General features: G+C 54.9%; 1 protein-coding gene across 7 annotated transcripts in view; it reads right to left on the bottom strand.

Moving 5' to 3' along the window:
- Window positions 1-11,171: 11,171 nt before the first annotated feature.
- SEPTIN9 (septin 9) overlaps window positions 11,172-14,627 on the bottom strand; it is a 119,138-nt gene continuing 115,682 nt past the window's right edge. For 6 of the 7 annotated variants that reach the window (XM_082775254.1, XM_082775256.1, XM_082775257.1 and 3 more), the window contains 3 exons: window positions 14,162-14,213; window positions 13,361-13,492; window positions 11,172-11,403 (listed from right to left, as the gene is read on the bottom strand). In XM_082775254.1, coding sequence (XP_082631380.1) covers window positions 11,349-11,403; window positions 13,361-13,492; window positions 14,162-14,213 — 239 coding nt within the window. In that variant the 3' untranslated portion in view covers window positions 11,172-11,348. Of the gene's footprint in view, window positions 13,493-14,161; window positions 14,214-14,627 lie in introns of all 7 variants that reach the window. The other variant, XM_082775258.1, reaches the window with a different exon arrangement.

The raw sequence follows: 14,627 nt of genomic DNA, 5'->3' as shown, positions 1-14,627 counted from the left end.
GATATTACATTGTTCCCTGCCGGAAGATTAATTAGCTAGTCTTACCCTCCAACATACCATCCCTCTGCAACCCTCAAGGAAGCTGGAGTGGTGCCAAGTCGCGCGGATTTGCTATTCTGGCTGGCAGCTGCTACTGTCGCTGCAAAAAAGCCTCCTTTTGTCCCCGAGCAGCAGTTGCTGTGCCAACTGACCCCCGCGGCCCCGGCCCGCCCGAAGCCACCGCCAAGGAGGTGGCCAAGGTTCAACGCCGCGGGCTGGGGGTGGGAAAAAAGGGCGGAGGGGGGAGAGAAGAGGAACGGGAAGGGGGAGAAAAAAATAGGAGAAAACGCAAAATAACAAAACAACACAGCCAACCCTGACCACCCCCCCACGCCCCAACCCTCCGCCTGGCATAATTACTCACGCTCGTTAAGCATGGCTGCATTGCGTATGCGAGTCACGCGGCACGGGCGCGCGTCGGGCTGCCGGAGCGGCGATGCCGCGGTCCCGTCTGGCGGTGGGCAGGGCGCTGTGGCACCCCGCGGCAGTGTGCGCCCTCAGGGGGGGACACCCGGCACCCTGTGCCCCCAGGGAGGGGGACACACGGCACCCCGAAGCCCTGGCACCGAGCCCGGCCCGGCGTTGCGGTGGGTTTGCAGCTTTTGTTCCCCCTCCGCCTTCACTCCCCGGGCACGGGCTGGGGAGTTCGGGCTTACGGTGCCTGGTGGATGGGATTTGTATGGTTATCTGCTCGAAGATGGGGGGAAACCCTAAAAAATAAGGTGTCCCTCTAACATCTAACACTACAAAGCGATGCTGACAAGCATGTCGGCTGCTGTTCCAGACCGCTCCAGAAGTGGTATTTGTTCTGTGCTCCACAGAGCGCACTCAGCACCGTGTGCGCCTCCTGAAAGCACCACGGCAGCTCATATTGCCGGATTGCTGCCTGGTTTGCCCCAGCCGTGCTGTGCAGCTGCCCTCACTGGCTTTGCAGCCATCAAGGCCATGGGGCAAGGTTGGAAAGAGGCACCAGGAGCACCTACAGCTCATGGTTAAGGGAAAAAAATAAAGGGAAGGGCAGCCCGGCAGCGGCAGCTATGAGCAGAGAAGGTTGGACCGGATCCTTCACACCCTGGCACGCAGCCTGCCCATCCCCTGCACCGACACCCCAAGGGCAACCCCACAGTGGCAGCACCTTGTGCTCTGCTTCCCTTCCATCACCACACAAAAATGACCAATTTGGGATGTTTTATCCTGGGCAGCCAGAGATCACCTCTCCCCAAACACTCACAGACCAGCCCCACAGGGACAGGGGCACATCTCAGCACAAGCTCTCCACCAGTGTGCACGAAACCAGTTTGAAACTGGGTATTACAGGGCTGCAGAAAAACAACCCCACGCCATCCCAGGGGCTAATTAAGCTCCTTGACGAGGCCAGCAGCTCTGGACCACCTCAGCGCCCGCCTGCACCACCAGCCCCCCTCCCCGGGTGCTACGGAAACAGGAATTAAGCGGTGATGAATGCGGCGTTAATTAATTAAGAGAAGACGCGCACGAAGGGGGGGCGGGAGGCGGGGGTCCTGGTGCTGCAGGCATCACCCGAGGAGGGGCCGCCACACGTTTGTTCCTCGCCAGAAGGCACCGTGGCACCCGGCCGTCCGCCGGGACGCAGGGAGCGGGAGCAGCGCCCGCGGCTCCACGCCGCCATCTTCTCTCGCCACGCAGGCCGAACACCACATGGAGTCCGCACAGCCCAAAATGGCCGCTCGGGAGGGGTTAGTGGTGGAGCTCGGAGTGGGTGATGCCAGGGGACCGGAGCGATCTGCTTTGTGTGTGGAGGTTGTTGGCAGATAATTAGTTAAAAATGTGAAGCTTCTGAAGGAAAGGCAGCAAAGGGCGCTGCTGAGGTTTGGTTTGCATTCTGAACCCCCGTTCACCACACAGCACCCGGAGAAAAATGACCTGGTCATTGTTACAGACAGCTGGGTCTCGGAAAAGGGGAAAAAATGGTTAAAACCCACAAGCGACAGTGGTAGTCGGTGCTATTTGTCACACGCAGCCTCCACACAAGGATATCAGATCACACACCGGCTACAGCACCCCCACACAGCTCAGACATGAGCTCTGGGTCCATGCTCAGCAGACCCAGTTGGCCAGACCCTGACCTGGGACATGATCTCGGTGAGGATCCCAATTTGCCAGGCCTTGCTCGGGTGGCAGCAGAGCCCACGTGTGATGGGGAGCACTCAGCCACGGCTGTCCCCACCACAGGCCAGTCCCAAATCCCCTGCGCCAGAGATGCTCCGGGCATCACCAGGGCACCCTGCCAGGTATCTGGGAGCTGACTGCTTTCTTCCTCCTCCCATTTTACACACCTGGGGCTGTGACCCAAAGGTATGGCCATGCCTAAAGCCACTCCACGGATTCATCACTGGTTTTGGCACACTGCCTCCAAGTGTCCCTGGCCCCAGCTATGCCATGCTGGTGTTCAGCTTCACCACCCTCTGGGCTTTGCTCAGAGCTTCTGCTCCAGACAGACTCCACCTGAGGGAGCTTAGTCCTGAGCCCAGCAGGGTCTCAGGGGTGACTTATGGGTTTATAGGATCCCCATTCAATACTGGGCTGCACATGTAGTACCTCAAGCTATTTCTCCAACCCAGAGTCTCCACTGCAGACTCCAGTCCTACATCACCTTCACAGGCCAGCTTTTTGGGATCCTCCAGAGACATAACTTCCCTGTGCATTTCCTAATATGCCAGCAAAAGCCTTTCAACTCCCACCACCCTTCCCTATGCCATGGTTTTAAAGCCACTCTTTCCTGTTATAGAAATAACCCCACCAGGGCACTGCTGCACCAGCAACCTGGTTGCTACTCCTCCTCCTGACTCTCACCCAGAGCACGTTATTTATATAACATCTTTTAACACTGACATTTTCAGCACACTTTTTCTTTAACCACTTGCATTTAAAGTAAAAATGCCAACTTATGAGTGACTGCCCTCATTACAGTTCCAGTCCTCCAGCTAATTAATGCCTGTTAGCTTTGGCTTATACGCCAGGATGCCTAATTCCAAAATACACAAGACTGCCAAGTTACTTTGCAAACAAATGCTTGCCTTGAAGAAAGAACCCAGCATTACTCACCTCGCTTCTGTGACCTTACAATAACCCTTACTTGCAAGGTGTCTTAGTCTGCAGAGAAGGAAAGCTACAGCTTGTCCTCCTCAAAAGGAGATTGTTAGCAAATCAAAGATAAAACGAGGAGGAAAGCAAAGAGAAAGACAGATCTCCAGAAGAAAGAGAAACAGCCAGAAGTCCCAGGACTGCTTATTTAGCAAGGTCACAAAGGGGACTAAGGGTGCTCAAAAGAAACAGCAGGATACGAAGGTGGGAGCCATCCTTCCACCAGCCCTCCTGACAGCACCAGCACATCTGAAGGCAACAGGTTTAAAACTGATTAAAAAAGGAAAAGCCTTATGCAAACTTAATGCATAATTAACCTGACACACGCACTCACAGAAGATATTATTGAGGTCATGAGAGCATTAGAGCCACAAAAACAACTCCATAGTTATATGAAGAATGAGAACATCCACTGTTAAATTATTTGAATACTCATCTAATGAAAAGGATAAAACCTGCCGCATCCTAACCATGACAAGGCTCCTCTCCAGGAGGATTATAGATCTCTTACATCTTCCGCCACAGCATCTGATGGTCAGAAAGGAGAACGTGGCCTGGATGAGCCCCTCTCTAACCCCTGCAGTTTCCTCTGCCCCTTCCTTCAACACCACCCTCAAGGCCTCAGAATGCAAGCACCCTTCAGACCCACCCAGCCCTCCAGGCTGGCATTTGGGATCCCTGGCATTTGGGATCCAAGGCCCCAGAGATCTTCCTGATGCCAATTAAAAAGAAAAGTCTCCTGTTAGCCAACATCTGCAAGTGAAACACCCGCAGGCCTTGCCCTCCTCTCAGCTCCTGGCTGGCTTACAACCAGAGCAGCTGTTTCACATTCCCCAGTTTTAAAACCTCATGCTAAATCAGGGTCTCTCTTGCCAGAAATCCAGCAAGAGACAGACTTTGTGAAACATTTCTGAGACAAGAGCTGCCTCTCCCTAGATCTCCTTCAGGGGGATCATGACCCAAATGCCTGAGGCTCCCTTGGGAGAAAGCCAAGGACAGTCTCTGGTGGTCCCCAAAACCCAGTTCTGCTTTCACTGCACCCTGACACCTCAGGGCCCACCCTCCCAACCACCCCAACACCTCACCTCAGGGGCTGTGATGGACTCACCAAGGCTGAGCCTTCATGTCCTGCCTGCCCCCAGGCCACAGCTCTGGTATTTCCCCTGCACACAGGCCTGAGGCACTGCCAGCAGCCCTGAGGGGCCCAGCAGGGCAGTGCCAGGCTCTGCCTTGCTGCTCCAAGCACTCTGAAAACAAATAGTGTTTCCAAATACTTAATTTTACAGCTAATTTTATGGTATTTTGCTATTATAAGCTTGGGATACTGGTTACTTGCAGAAACAAATACCTTTGGGGGGCCTAGGCTCCACCCTCCCAAGGAGGGAGGCAGCCTCCCTGACTCTCCTCAAAGTCCCCAGAGGCAGGAATGTTTCAGCTATTGGTGTGCCTGAACCCCGGCTCCCACAGTAAGGCAAGCATGTAGGCAGTACTTACTATATATTATATAATATTATATATTACAGCCTTTTATATTTAAAGTAGGGAGGCAGCTGTCATTCATGTAGCATGGAAGAGCCCAGAGACAAACACAACATCCGACATTGGTCCATGTTACTGAAAGGGAAAACTGCTGGTGGTAGCCCCGTGCCTCTGAGATGCAGTTCCCCCATCTATTAGAAAACAAATTCAACCCTTCCTTAGCTCACAGAAGCATTTTAATTCACACAGAACCCCCGGCAAAGCCATTAGTGCTGGAGAGGATGAGGCCACTCTGCCCCCTTGTCCTGCCCCCTCGCAGTGAGTTACCGCCACCAGCTCCTCAAGGTGAGAGGCAAAAGAAGGTAGCTTGGGTTGGCATTATACTGCTTTTGAAGTGGCTTCTCACACGCATGCAGGACAGGGCAAACAATGCCATCACCAGGTCAGATCTAATTCCCTAGGGGGAATGTGGAGCTTGCCCATCTTCTGTAGGCAATTCCCCAGAATCTGTTAATTCCTCACCCCAGTCAGAATTAAAAACTCACCTTATTCAAACTGGAGCTATGACTAAATGCCAGTGACTGCCTGTATCGACAGATCATTTGTGCTAAGTAATCCTGTAACACCAGCCCTACACCAAACTTCCTTCCAGTGCCAGCTCAGCACAGAAAACTCACAGCACATGGCTGCTAATCTTCCACAGGCATTTTACTACTGACTTTTGGCAAACTCCCCTGCTCAGTGCATCTTCCCTGGCTGTACCCCTTATCCAGCCACACAGCCAAGCATCCAGCAGGGAATGGGAAGGAGAACACGGCCAGGCTCTCTGTGCATCCAAGCACCACTAACACAGCCTCCCATCAAACCGGGATCTGCCAACACGACGCTCCTTGCCCCCTCATCAGAGGGACTTGAACTCACCAACATCAAGGTCCCTTTCCTGACTTGCTCGCAAGAGCCAGGAGGAAGCCGCAGATATACTGTGAGCACTTAGGAGGAAAAACATTACAGCATCTAAAGGCACTTTAAATGATTTAGATACAAACTTGCCTGTAATAAGACATCTATTTTGGTTAATCTCTTAGTTGCAAATCTTGAAACTCTTGAACCTGCCTCAGGCTACTGTCAGCAGCACTTCATTTAACACTGCTTATTGGGAATAACTGCTATTTCCCACTGTAACCTCCAAACCTCTTAAAGTCTTATTGCTTTGCCCAAATATACTTGCCTTGAGGATACAGCGGGTTTTTCTCACTAAGAACTGTTAAGATGATTTGAACACGCTGAATCAGAAGAGACCGTTTCCCAGGCAAAGCAGCCAAGGCTCAGAACACCTTTCCTACGACATTTAGGGAGCAATGCTTCTTTGAGTGCTTGCTGAGGTTACGAAGCTGAGTGTCTGCGGTTTGATCACTCATCACAAGCAGAGGATCACAGGAGACAGGCACATGTTTGATGACAGCTCCCTGCCCTCTCCATCCCACCCAAAGCACATTGTGGAGGCACAGGGGCGCTCGGTGCCACCAGCTGGTGGCAGCTCAGCCACGTTCCTGCAGAGGATGTGGTGCTGCTCCCCTCCACCAGCCCTGCTGCTCACCTGGCCCAGCTTGGATCTGCTCAGCAGGCTTAGTTTAAGCACAACCATTCACACTGCAGGCAGCTGGACCCCAGAATAACTAGCAGGGACTATATGGGTAGACCACCACAGCTCCAACCCCAAGTAACTGATGGGAGACACAGGAACCCTGCAGCAGGGGTGGTGGCCATGCTGAAGACACAGGGAGCATTAAGTGACCAATTTGTCCCCAGCAGCAGTGTGCCACAGGCAAGAGTGACAGCAAACAGAGGTACAAGAGCCCTCCAAGCACATCATTTCAATACAGTACCTACATCTGTAATACAGGATTTTCCAGACCCATGCCCAGAGCATCCAGGCACCTCTGCAGATTTGCAGGCCCCCAGACACAGCGCTGCAGCCACAACTTCCTCCTTGCCCAGCAGGAAAGGCCTGGCCACTGCTGTTTTGGCCCACTCGGTGGAGGATGTGGGGACCACGGCCCCCAGAAAAGGAAGGGCTCACACCATGCACATGGCCAATATGGGACCAGCTTCTGGTCCCAGCAACACACTCAGAAGTACAGGCTCACAGCTTGTGTGACCCGAAGCACTTTATGACATCTCAGCACCACTCATCCCACCAAAGGTCACGGCGCAGATACTCCACAGCTGACATTCGTGCTCCAGCACCCTAGCTTCGCTGATGATAGGGAAAAACAAACTAACAAACTGTTTTAATCAGCTCTCTCCTGCAGCGAGGAGCACAAAGCGTGTGCTGCACCCTGCTAAAAATAGAAGAGAAGCCGCACTGGGGCAGGTTGGTGGCAGGACCAGAGCCCCCAGAGCAGTGGGACATGGGGCAGCACCTGCCCTCTGCTCCTGCGCTGCAGAGGTGCTCAGAAAAGGCACAGAGCATCCATCACCCGTCCTACATGTGATGGGGAAAGGAGCAGAGGAGATGTGCTTAAATAAAAGCGCTCATCCAGCTCCTCCTGTGCTCCGACTGTAGCCCCCTTGCTGGGAACGCTCCCCAGCACCCCTCACCCATGGGTGGGTGCCCCTGGGCAGCCCTGCTCAGTGTCCTTAAGGTGTCAGAGCAGGGAGGAACACCATCAGCGATGCCAGTTCCACCTCCTTCCCAGTGCTCCGCACCTTCAGCCATCAGATGGCTTTCTCCTCTGCTAGCTGAGCTCCCTTCCCTTTTGGAGAGCCTCAGGAGTCATTTGCAGACATCTCAGCTTTCTCAGTGATTCTTTTCCTTATTAAATATTGCTAATGGAAGGTTTTTAGACTCTCTGCCGTACATCCACTTTCTGTTCTAGTGTAAATCTTCATCAATCTTCCCTCTTCCTTCTGTTCGAGTCTTTAAAAAAAATAAATTACTGGAATAAAAATAAAAGCACAAAATAATTGAAAGGAGCAGCTAAAAACAGAAGGGTAGGGAAGCCAAAGAAAGTTAACGTGATTGAAAGGCTCAATAAAATCAGAGGAAAGACGGAAAAATCCTGTTTTCTAACAAAACGGATGATGAAAAGGGCCTTTTTTCAGCTAAGTATTTTTACCAAGAAAAATGTCACCGGGCTGTTACTGCCATGCAGGCCCGGTGCAGTGCCCCACTCAGTTTCTGCTTTGTGCAGACACATTGGCACGGCTGAGCACGGCGCACGTGAAGCCCCTGCAGTGGGGCTTCTCAGGGGGACATCGCCTGTCCCTTCAGCCTTATCCAAAAGCTTTTCTGCTGCTGTTTTCCAAACGTAACCGGTAAAGTCTTGGCAGATTGCTTGTGGGAAAAATGTTCCAGCTGAAGGCAGCCTGAAGGCTGGTGGCTTCAGAGAGCGCTGCGCAGAGACGGGGAGGTGGGTGCGCAGCCGGGGCTCTTACAGCCTGTTCTCGGCATCATTATGAGCACATACATGATTAATGAAAATGTTTATCCCTGTGACCTGCCGTAGTGAGCTAATATTTAATCCAAAGCCCATGTGAAACCCCAACCTGGCTCCTCATCTACCTCCTCGTCTCGCTGGAGCTCTCAGCGCTGCGAGCTGCCCTGAGGTTGAGCTCTCCGGGGCTGACCTGGGAGCCACCTGGGCTTTGTCTGGCTTCCCGCATAAGTCCCACACCTTTTGATCCTGTAACCGCTGCCACTCGGGACCTACAAGGTTCCTCGGATAATCCCGGAGAGCCGGTGCTTTGTAACTCCTCTCACTTTGATATTCAAGGCGAAGCCGGACAGCCCACACATGAAAAGGCAGGCTTCCCTTTCTTCCCAGCCTTAATTTCATCTGCAAATTAAACATATTGAGACAGTTATTTATAGAGGAGTGCCCTGATCCTCCCAAGAGGGCCGTGGAGCCTCCGGTGTGTAATTTGGCTTTAGGAACATGGTTTTAATCTGGGCTTTCTGCTGCAGCGGAGAGAAGGGCAGGGAGGGGCCAAGGGCTGAGCTGGTGCCTGGCAGGGCCAGAGCACATGAGGGGATGAAGGCTCCTTGAGCCCCCCGTCCTTGCCCTCAGCAAGGCTATTTCAGGATGTAGTTCATCCAGGTACAGGTTTTACATCTAAAATAAGGTCCGCCAACTTTGTTAGCGAGGGTTTCCAGCTGTGATGGACAAAATGAAGCCACAAGAGTCCTGCTTGCTGTCGGTGCCACAGGCATGTATCCTGCTCCTGTGCAGGGGGGAGCTGCTGGGGGCTATGGGGGTGGTGCAGGGGAGCAAAACCCACAGGAAAAAAATGGCTCCAGTGGTTATCCAAAGGGGGAATTTGGTACACTACCATGTGCTGCGGGGTATGGCTTTAAGCTTCAGTAAAGTTTTGGAGTCTCTGGGAAGCTCGTAACGTGCCTCTGATGGAAGCACCACTTCTGAAATCACAGTTTTTAGCTTAGCTGGGGAGTGTTAATGAGAAAATACTGCAGGCTGCAGGTGGAAGTCTCCCGAATCCCATAAGTTAGAAATAAATTATTCTGTTTTCCTAAATGAAGCAGCGCAGCGCTGCTCCTCCATCGGGCTGCTGGTGAGAATTAGCAATTTGTGCAGGACCAGCCAGAGCTCGGCCAGGTAAACACAGAGCAAAGAGCTACAGACTGGGATTTGCTGGCAGCAAGGAGGAAACCCTTCTGCTCTGGCTTTGAGCAGGAACAGCGGTGGGGTGGTGCGAGGGGGCAGCGGGGACGGACGGACAGACCAATCCTTCCCACTGCAGCCAGAGCAGAGATGATCAAAAACTGCTCCCAACTGCAGAGCAGCAGCCTCACGGTAATTAAAGCTGGAGCGAGGCAGCTCTGCCTATGCCTGCTGCAGGCCAGCTTGCACATCAAATGGCGGAGCTTCCCATGAGGACAGGTCCCACGTCGCTGCGGTGGGGTTTTGATGAGCACCACGATCGGCGTGGAAGTTACCGGCCAGGAGAGCCCCTTGGCAGCAGCTCAGGCTGTGCGGGTGATGTGCAGCCGTAGGCAAAGGTGCCCGGCCTCTCGGGTACCAAAGGCTCATCCGAAAGGACCTTGAGCACTGCTGGACTCCTTCCCAGAGAGGGTTTGTCCATCCCTGGGCAGGTCTCCAATGAGGTTACTAACGAGGGAGATGGGTGAGTACAACGCCGGGTATTGAGTGCTGCGGGTGGGCGATAAATCTGGGTGCCGATGCCTGGGATCAGTCAGGAGCAGGTGAGAGAGAGGCAGGGCAGCACTGTGGTAAATCCATGTGCTTCTGGAGGTGATTACCCTCTGAGTAATTAGTTTTTAAATCAGGCAGGCATTTTGGGGAGTACTGGCTACGAGCTGCTTTAATTATTTATGCTCCCTTTCACTCTTTCACTCTGCAGGCAGCCTCTGCACAAGATGCTCGCGGGGCTGGCTGGACAAGGAGCCCCCTGGCCATGTCCCTGTCCCCCTGGTGCCACCCGGCCGTGCTCAGGTTCCCCCAGCTCTGCAAAGCAAATGGGAGCAAGCGCCCATCACTGCGGAAAGCCCTGCTCTGCTCGGTAATTAAAGCCTCACTCATCTTCACCTCCCTTGTTTGATGAAGCGAGGCCACTCCACGAGGCGTTAGTGCAAGGCCCTCTGCCAGCCACGGCATCGTCAGGCGAACGTCCCCCCGGGACAGCCGGGGCCGTGCACCCAGCCCCTTACTGACTGCTCGGCCCCAAACCTCCCCAGCCGCCCCTCCTGGGACGCCCTGGGGGAGAGGGGGTGATTTCACAGCAGCAAACCCTTCCCTGAGCTGGGGTTTTGCTGTGGCACCCCACAGCCCCCTGCTCCTGCACCCCATCGGGGCGTCCTGGCTCTCCCCTGCTCCAGAGCCTCCGAGCACCTGGGAGCCACCCCCACAAACCCCCCTCCGACCCCAAGAGCTCTTCCCTTGGGCTACACAAAGCTGCTGAGCAGGGACCTTTGCCCGCCTGTCCCTCGCCATGGTGAGAAACCATTTCTTGGTCCCCAAAAGCGCCCATCCTGGTGCAGCCTCTGCCTCATCATGGTGATTTTTCCCCACTAAGAGTTTTTGCTCAGGGTCTTGCTCTGGTTATAGCACCAAGAACGCCCCATCCCCATCCCGGAGGAGCAGGGGCTGCGAGGAGCCTGAGCCAAAGCCACCGCAAGCTGCAGGGTTTCACGTGGCAATCCTTTAACACGGGCAGCACTTGGGCTAAGCTTAGCACTAGGGCAAGAGGAGCCCATCAACGTTGAACCTCCCTGGATGCCATACATGACGGTCCCATCTCCACTGCTCCAAATCCCAGCTGCCAGCAGAAAGAACAGGTCCATAAAGCCGGTCCTGCACCCTACAGCCCCCCAGGGAGCCCAACCCAGCCCAAAGCTGATGGAGATGAGCAATAAATGAAACCTTCCCCCCAAATTGGGCACAGTCCTTTCAGCCTCTGCCCTCACCCCCAGCCCCGCAGGATCCATGCAGGAGCGACCCCATCCCGGCTGGGGACGTCCCCAAAAACCAGACGTTTCCAAACAAGCCTCCTTCTATTTGCATTCGAAACATTTATTTTGGGAAATACATATTAAACACTATTATTTATACAAAAATGGACTAAATTTGTCATAATGCTTATAACCCCCAAAAGGCCATTTTAATAGATCTGGATGAAGTTTTTTTTTTTTATTGTATTATTTTCTTTTTTTCTTCAAAAAAAAAAAATCAGGTTACAAAGGAGAAAGCGGCGTGTCTTGCTTGGCCCAGCTTGAGATATCGACTAGAGGAAAAAAAAAAAAGTTGAAGATGACATTTGCAGAAGTGCCTCACACAAGAGATTTTTCTCCCCCTTAAAAGTCTTTTTAACACTTGAAATATATATACTTTTTTTTTTTTTTTTTCAGTTAATACATTTTGTTTTGTTTTTGCTAAAATATAGCAAGTCAGCAAGTACATAACTGCTCCTCCCCAGCAGCCCAGCAGCCCTCCCAGTGCTGCTGCGGAGGGGAAAACACGAGGAGGGGGAGAGCGCAGCCTCCGTGCCATGCGCACCCTGCGCCACCGCCACAGCTTCCCCGGGGCAGCACGGGGCTGGGCACGGCCCGGGGACAGCCCCGAGCACCCCTCTGGCTGCCCACGGGGGTGAGGTGTGGGGAAAATCTGCAAATCGCCCACCAGCACAAGGTTTGGGCAGCCTGAGCAGGGCGAGCGCATCCCCTCTCCTCTCCTCTCCTTCTGGCCACCTGCGATGAAGCCGCTGGGTGGGCTCCGCGGGTGTCCCCCGGAGCTGGGGACACGCTGCCCTCTTAGCACATGCCGAAAAAAGGGTGATTTGGGTAAAGTTTCGTCCCTTGGAGAGGGGAGCGGAGACTGATGGGGCTGACAGCAGAGCGGCAGGCGGGGCAGAAGGGCTGCAGAGCTCTGCGCCAAGAGCACCTGCTCGCATGCCACGCGGTGTTGTTGAACACCCTTGCAGGGTCTTTTTTACTGCAGACCCACAGAAACACGAGGCACACGGGGGGGCAGAGCTGAAGGGAGAGTGCCCCAGGGCTGGGGGGGTCCCAGGAGCCCTCCCCAGGGCCGGGGCCGTGCACGCGGGCATGCGGGGCTCAGTCCGATACGGGCACGGTCTCCTTGCACGAGGGCTAGGCAGATGGAGGAGCGTGTTACGCACATACACATCACACAGGGGATGCAAAAACATAAAAAATAAAATAAAAAAAATACCTAACGGCCTCCTCTGTCTTATGGAAAAGCCTGATAATGACAAGGGTCAGACAGGACAAACTCCCCACCGCCGCTTTGCAGAGATGTTCCGCTCTCAGCCCCCTTCGGACAAAGAAACTTGGAGCCTTCGATGGCACCGAATTACAAATAAATATACAAGGCTTCCCAGGAGCTCAGCCACACTTGTGGTCCAAGCGAGAGGGGAAAAGGAGTCTCTGCAAAGCGCCGCAGCTCGGGGAAGCATTTTCCAGGCTGCGAAGACGGCCAGCGCGAGCCCCCCACCCCCCGGTTCCACCGTTGCAAGGTACCAGTCCCAAAAGGCACTTCTCCCAGAGCGGGCAGCTCTGCCGGGCTGCGGGAAACCCCTAAAGGCTCCCAGGTTATTGCGTGTAGGCAGGGGGGGGTCGGGGTTGGGGCTGGCTGCTTCTGGAGGACTGCAGAGGGCTCGCGAGGAGGAGGAGGAGGAGGAGGCAGGAGACAAGGATGTCACCGTCTTGCTCTCTTCATACCACCGTACCTTGCTTCTGGAGGCTACATTCACACGGAGAAACCCTTGCCTTCAATGGACGGAGAAGAAAAAACGGCAAAGCCACGGGGCAGAGGTCCTCAGCCTTTGGCAAATGCCCCCTGGGGACAGCCACGGAGGGGGCAGGAGACCCCCGCCCGCTGCCCTACCCCTAAACCCCGCGGCTCTGGGGCAGTGGGAGGAGGCTGCCCCATTAGGCTGGAGGATAGCGAGAGCCCGACCCCAACGGGGGGACGGTCCCCAGCCCGGCCACCCCCTCCTGCCTGAACGGGGCCGAGACGGAAAGCCGTGCCACGAGGCGGGGGGACGAGCGGTCACCCCACTGCACGACAGCTGGTTATTTGGTCAGTTAACATGGGCGGGGGGCTGGGGGCAAGGAGGGACAGTGGCAGAGGATTTATATAAAAATAAAGGGGGGGGGGGGAGAGGGGAGAAATAGCGAGCGTGAGCGAGCGAGGTCCTGGCTACAGAGCGAGACGGTTACATTTCGTTAGCCACCAGCTCCTTGTCGGTCACGCCGTTGGAGAGCGAGCTCTGGCCCTCGTTCAGCCTCTTCACCCTGTAGGCTTCGAAGTGGATGTTGCTGGTGATGTCCTTTATGTTCTGCATGTGTGTCCTGCACCAACACAGACAGGGGGTGGTTGCAGGGGGCCGGGGGCTCACCCAGCGCCAGCCCCAGCCACCACCTCGCACCCCTCACCCTCTGCTTTCCAGCCCCCCCCCACCCAAATGTCCCCAGCCCAAACGTCCCCAACCCCTTCTCTGGTTCCTGACACATCCTCAGGGTGTGGGGTGGAAGCAAAGGCAACGATGGGAAACTGAGACCCGAAGCCTTTGCACGTACTGACAGCCCGTGCTGTGGTACGTGGGGAGCCCTCGCTGCACGACACCCTCCTGGGAAGATCCCGGTCCTACAAATCCCTGGGGTGAGGCTTTGAAGCCCTGCACAGCTCTGCCAGCAGCAGCTCCACGTGCGGGGCAGCCAAATTGAGACCAACGTCCCCTCCAGCCAGCCAAGGGGCTCAGCACCCCGCTCCCCCAGCAGGGACACCCAGACCTCACAACAGCACGATGCAAGAGGGTGACGCTTTGGGACTGGGAATGGTGCACCGGGGAGGACCTGGGGCTGGTGTGGGGTCAGCAGGGCAAAAATACCCCTCTGGTGCTCCAGGCAGGTGGGACAGAGGGGAGCAAAGCAGCGGCTGCGTCCCGGGGGGGGCTCTCCCCTTTCCCTGGATGCCACCCGCTGAGCGCAGGCTGCGGGGAGCAGCACGGCCCTACTGACCTGATGAGGAGGTCCCGCAGGTAGGCGAACTCACAGTGTGTCGTGTTCTCCACTGCGAGGGGGACAAAAGAGAGAGAAAAACCCATCAGCGTGCAGCCAGGGCAGAGAGGGAGAGCACGACCGGCTTCACTGGGGCGCAGGGAGCTGAGACAGGGACCCAGCCCCAGGGCCACCCGTGCAGGATGCTCAGGAGTCCTCCTTGCTGCCGTGAGGCCAGCGATTTCCCCACCCGCCCGCCCAGCTCAGCACGACCCCGTGCTAACGGGGTTTAGAGCAAGGAGCAAGAGGCTGGGGGGAAAGCAAGGGGTGCTGCTCTGCCGCAAGTAATGACAGCCGGCACTGTGCCAGGCGTTTCAGTTTAGAATCTCAACTCCCCTTTTTGATTTTTTTTCCACCCAAAATGATTTCTGCAATCTGTTCATAAGAGAATAAGTAACATTGTTCTGCAAAGGCTGCCCACGGGCAC

The sequence above is a fragment of the Aythya marila genome, assembly GCF_965140915.1.
Source record: "Aythya marila genome assembly, chromosome: 18".
NCBI classification, from domain to species: Eukaryota; Metazoa; Chordata; class Aves; order Anseriformes; family Anatidae; genus Aythya; species Aythya marila.
Note: the sequence above shows the minus strand (reverse complement) of the source record. Positions and strands in the feature narration are given on the sequence as shown.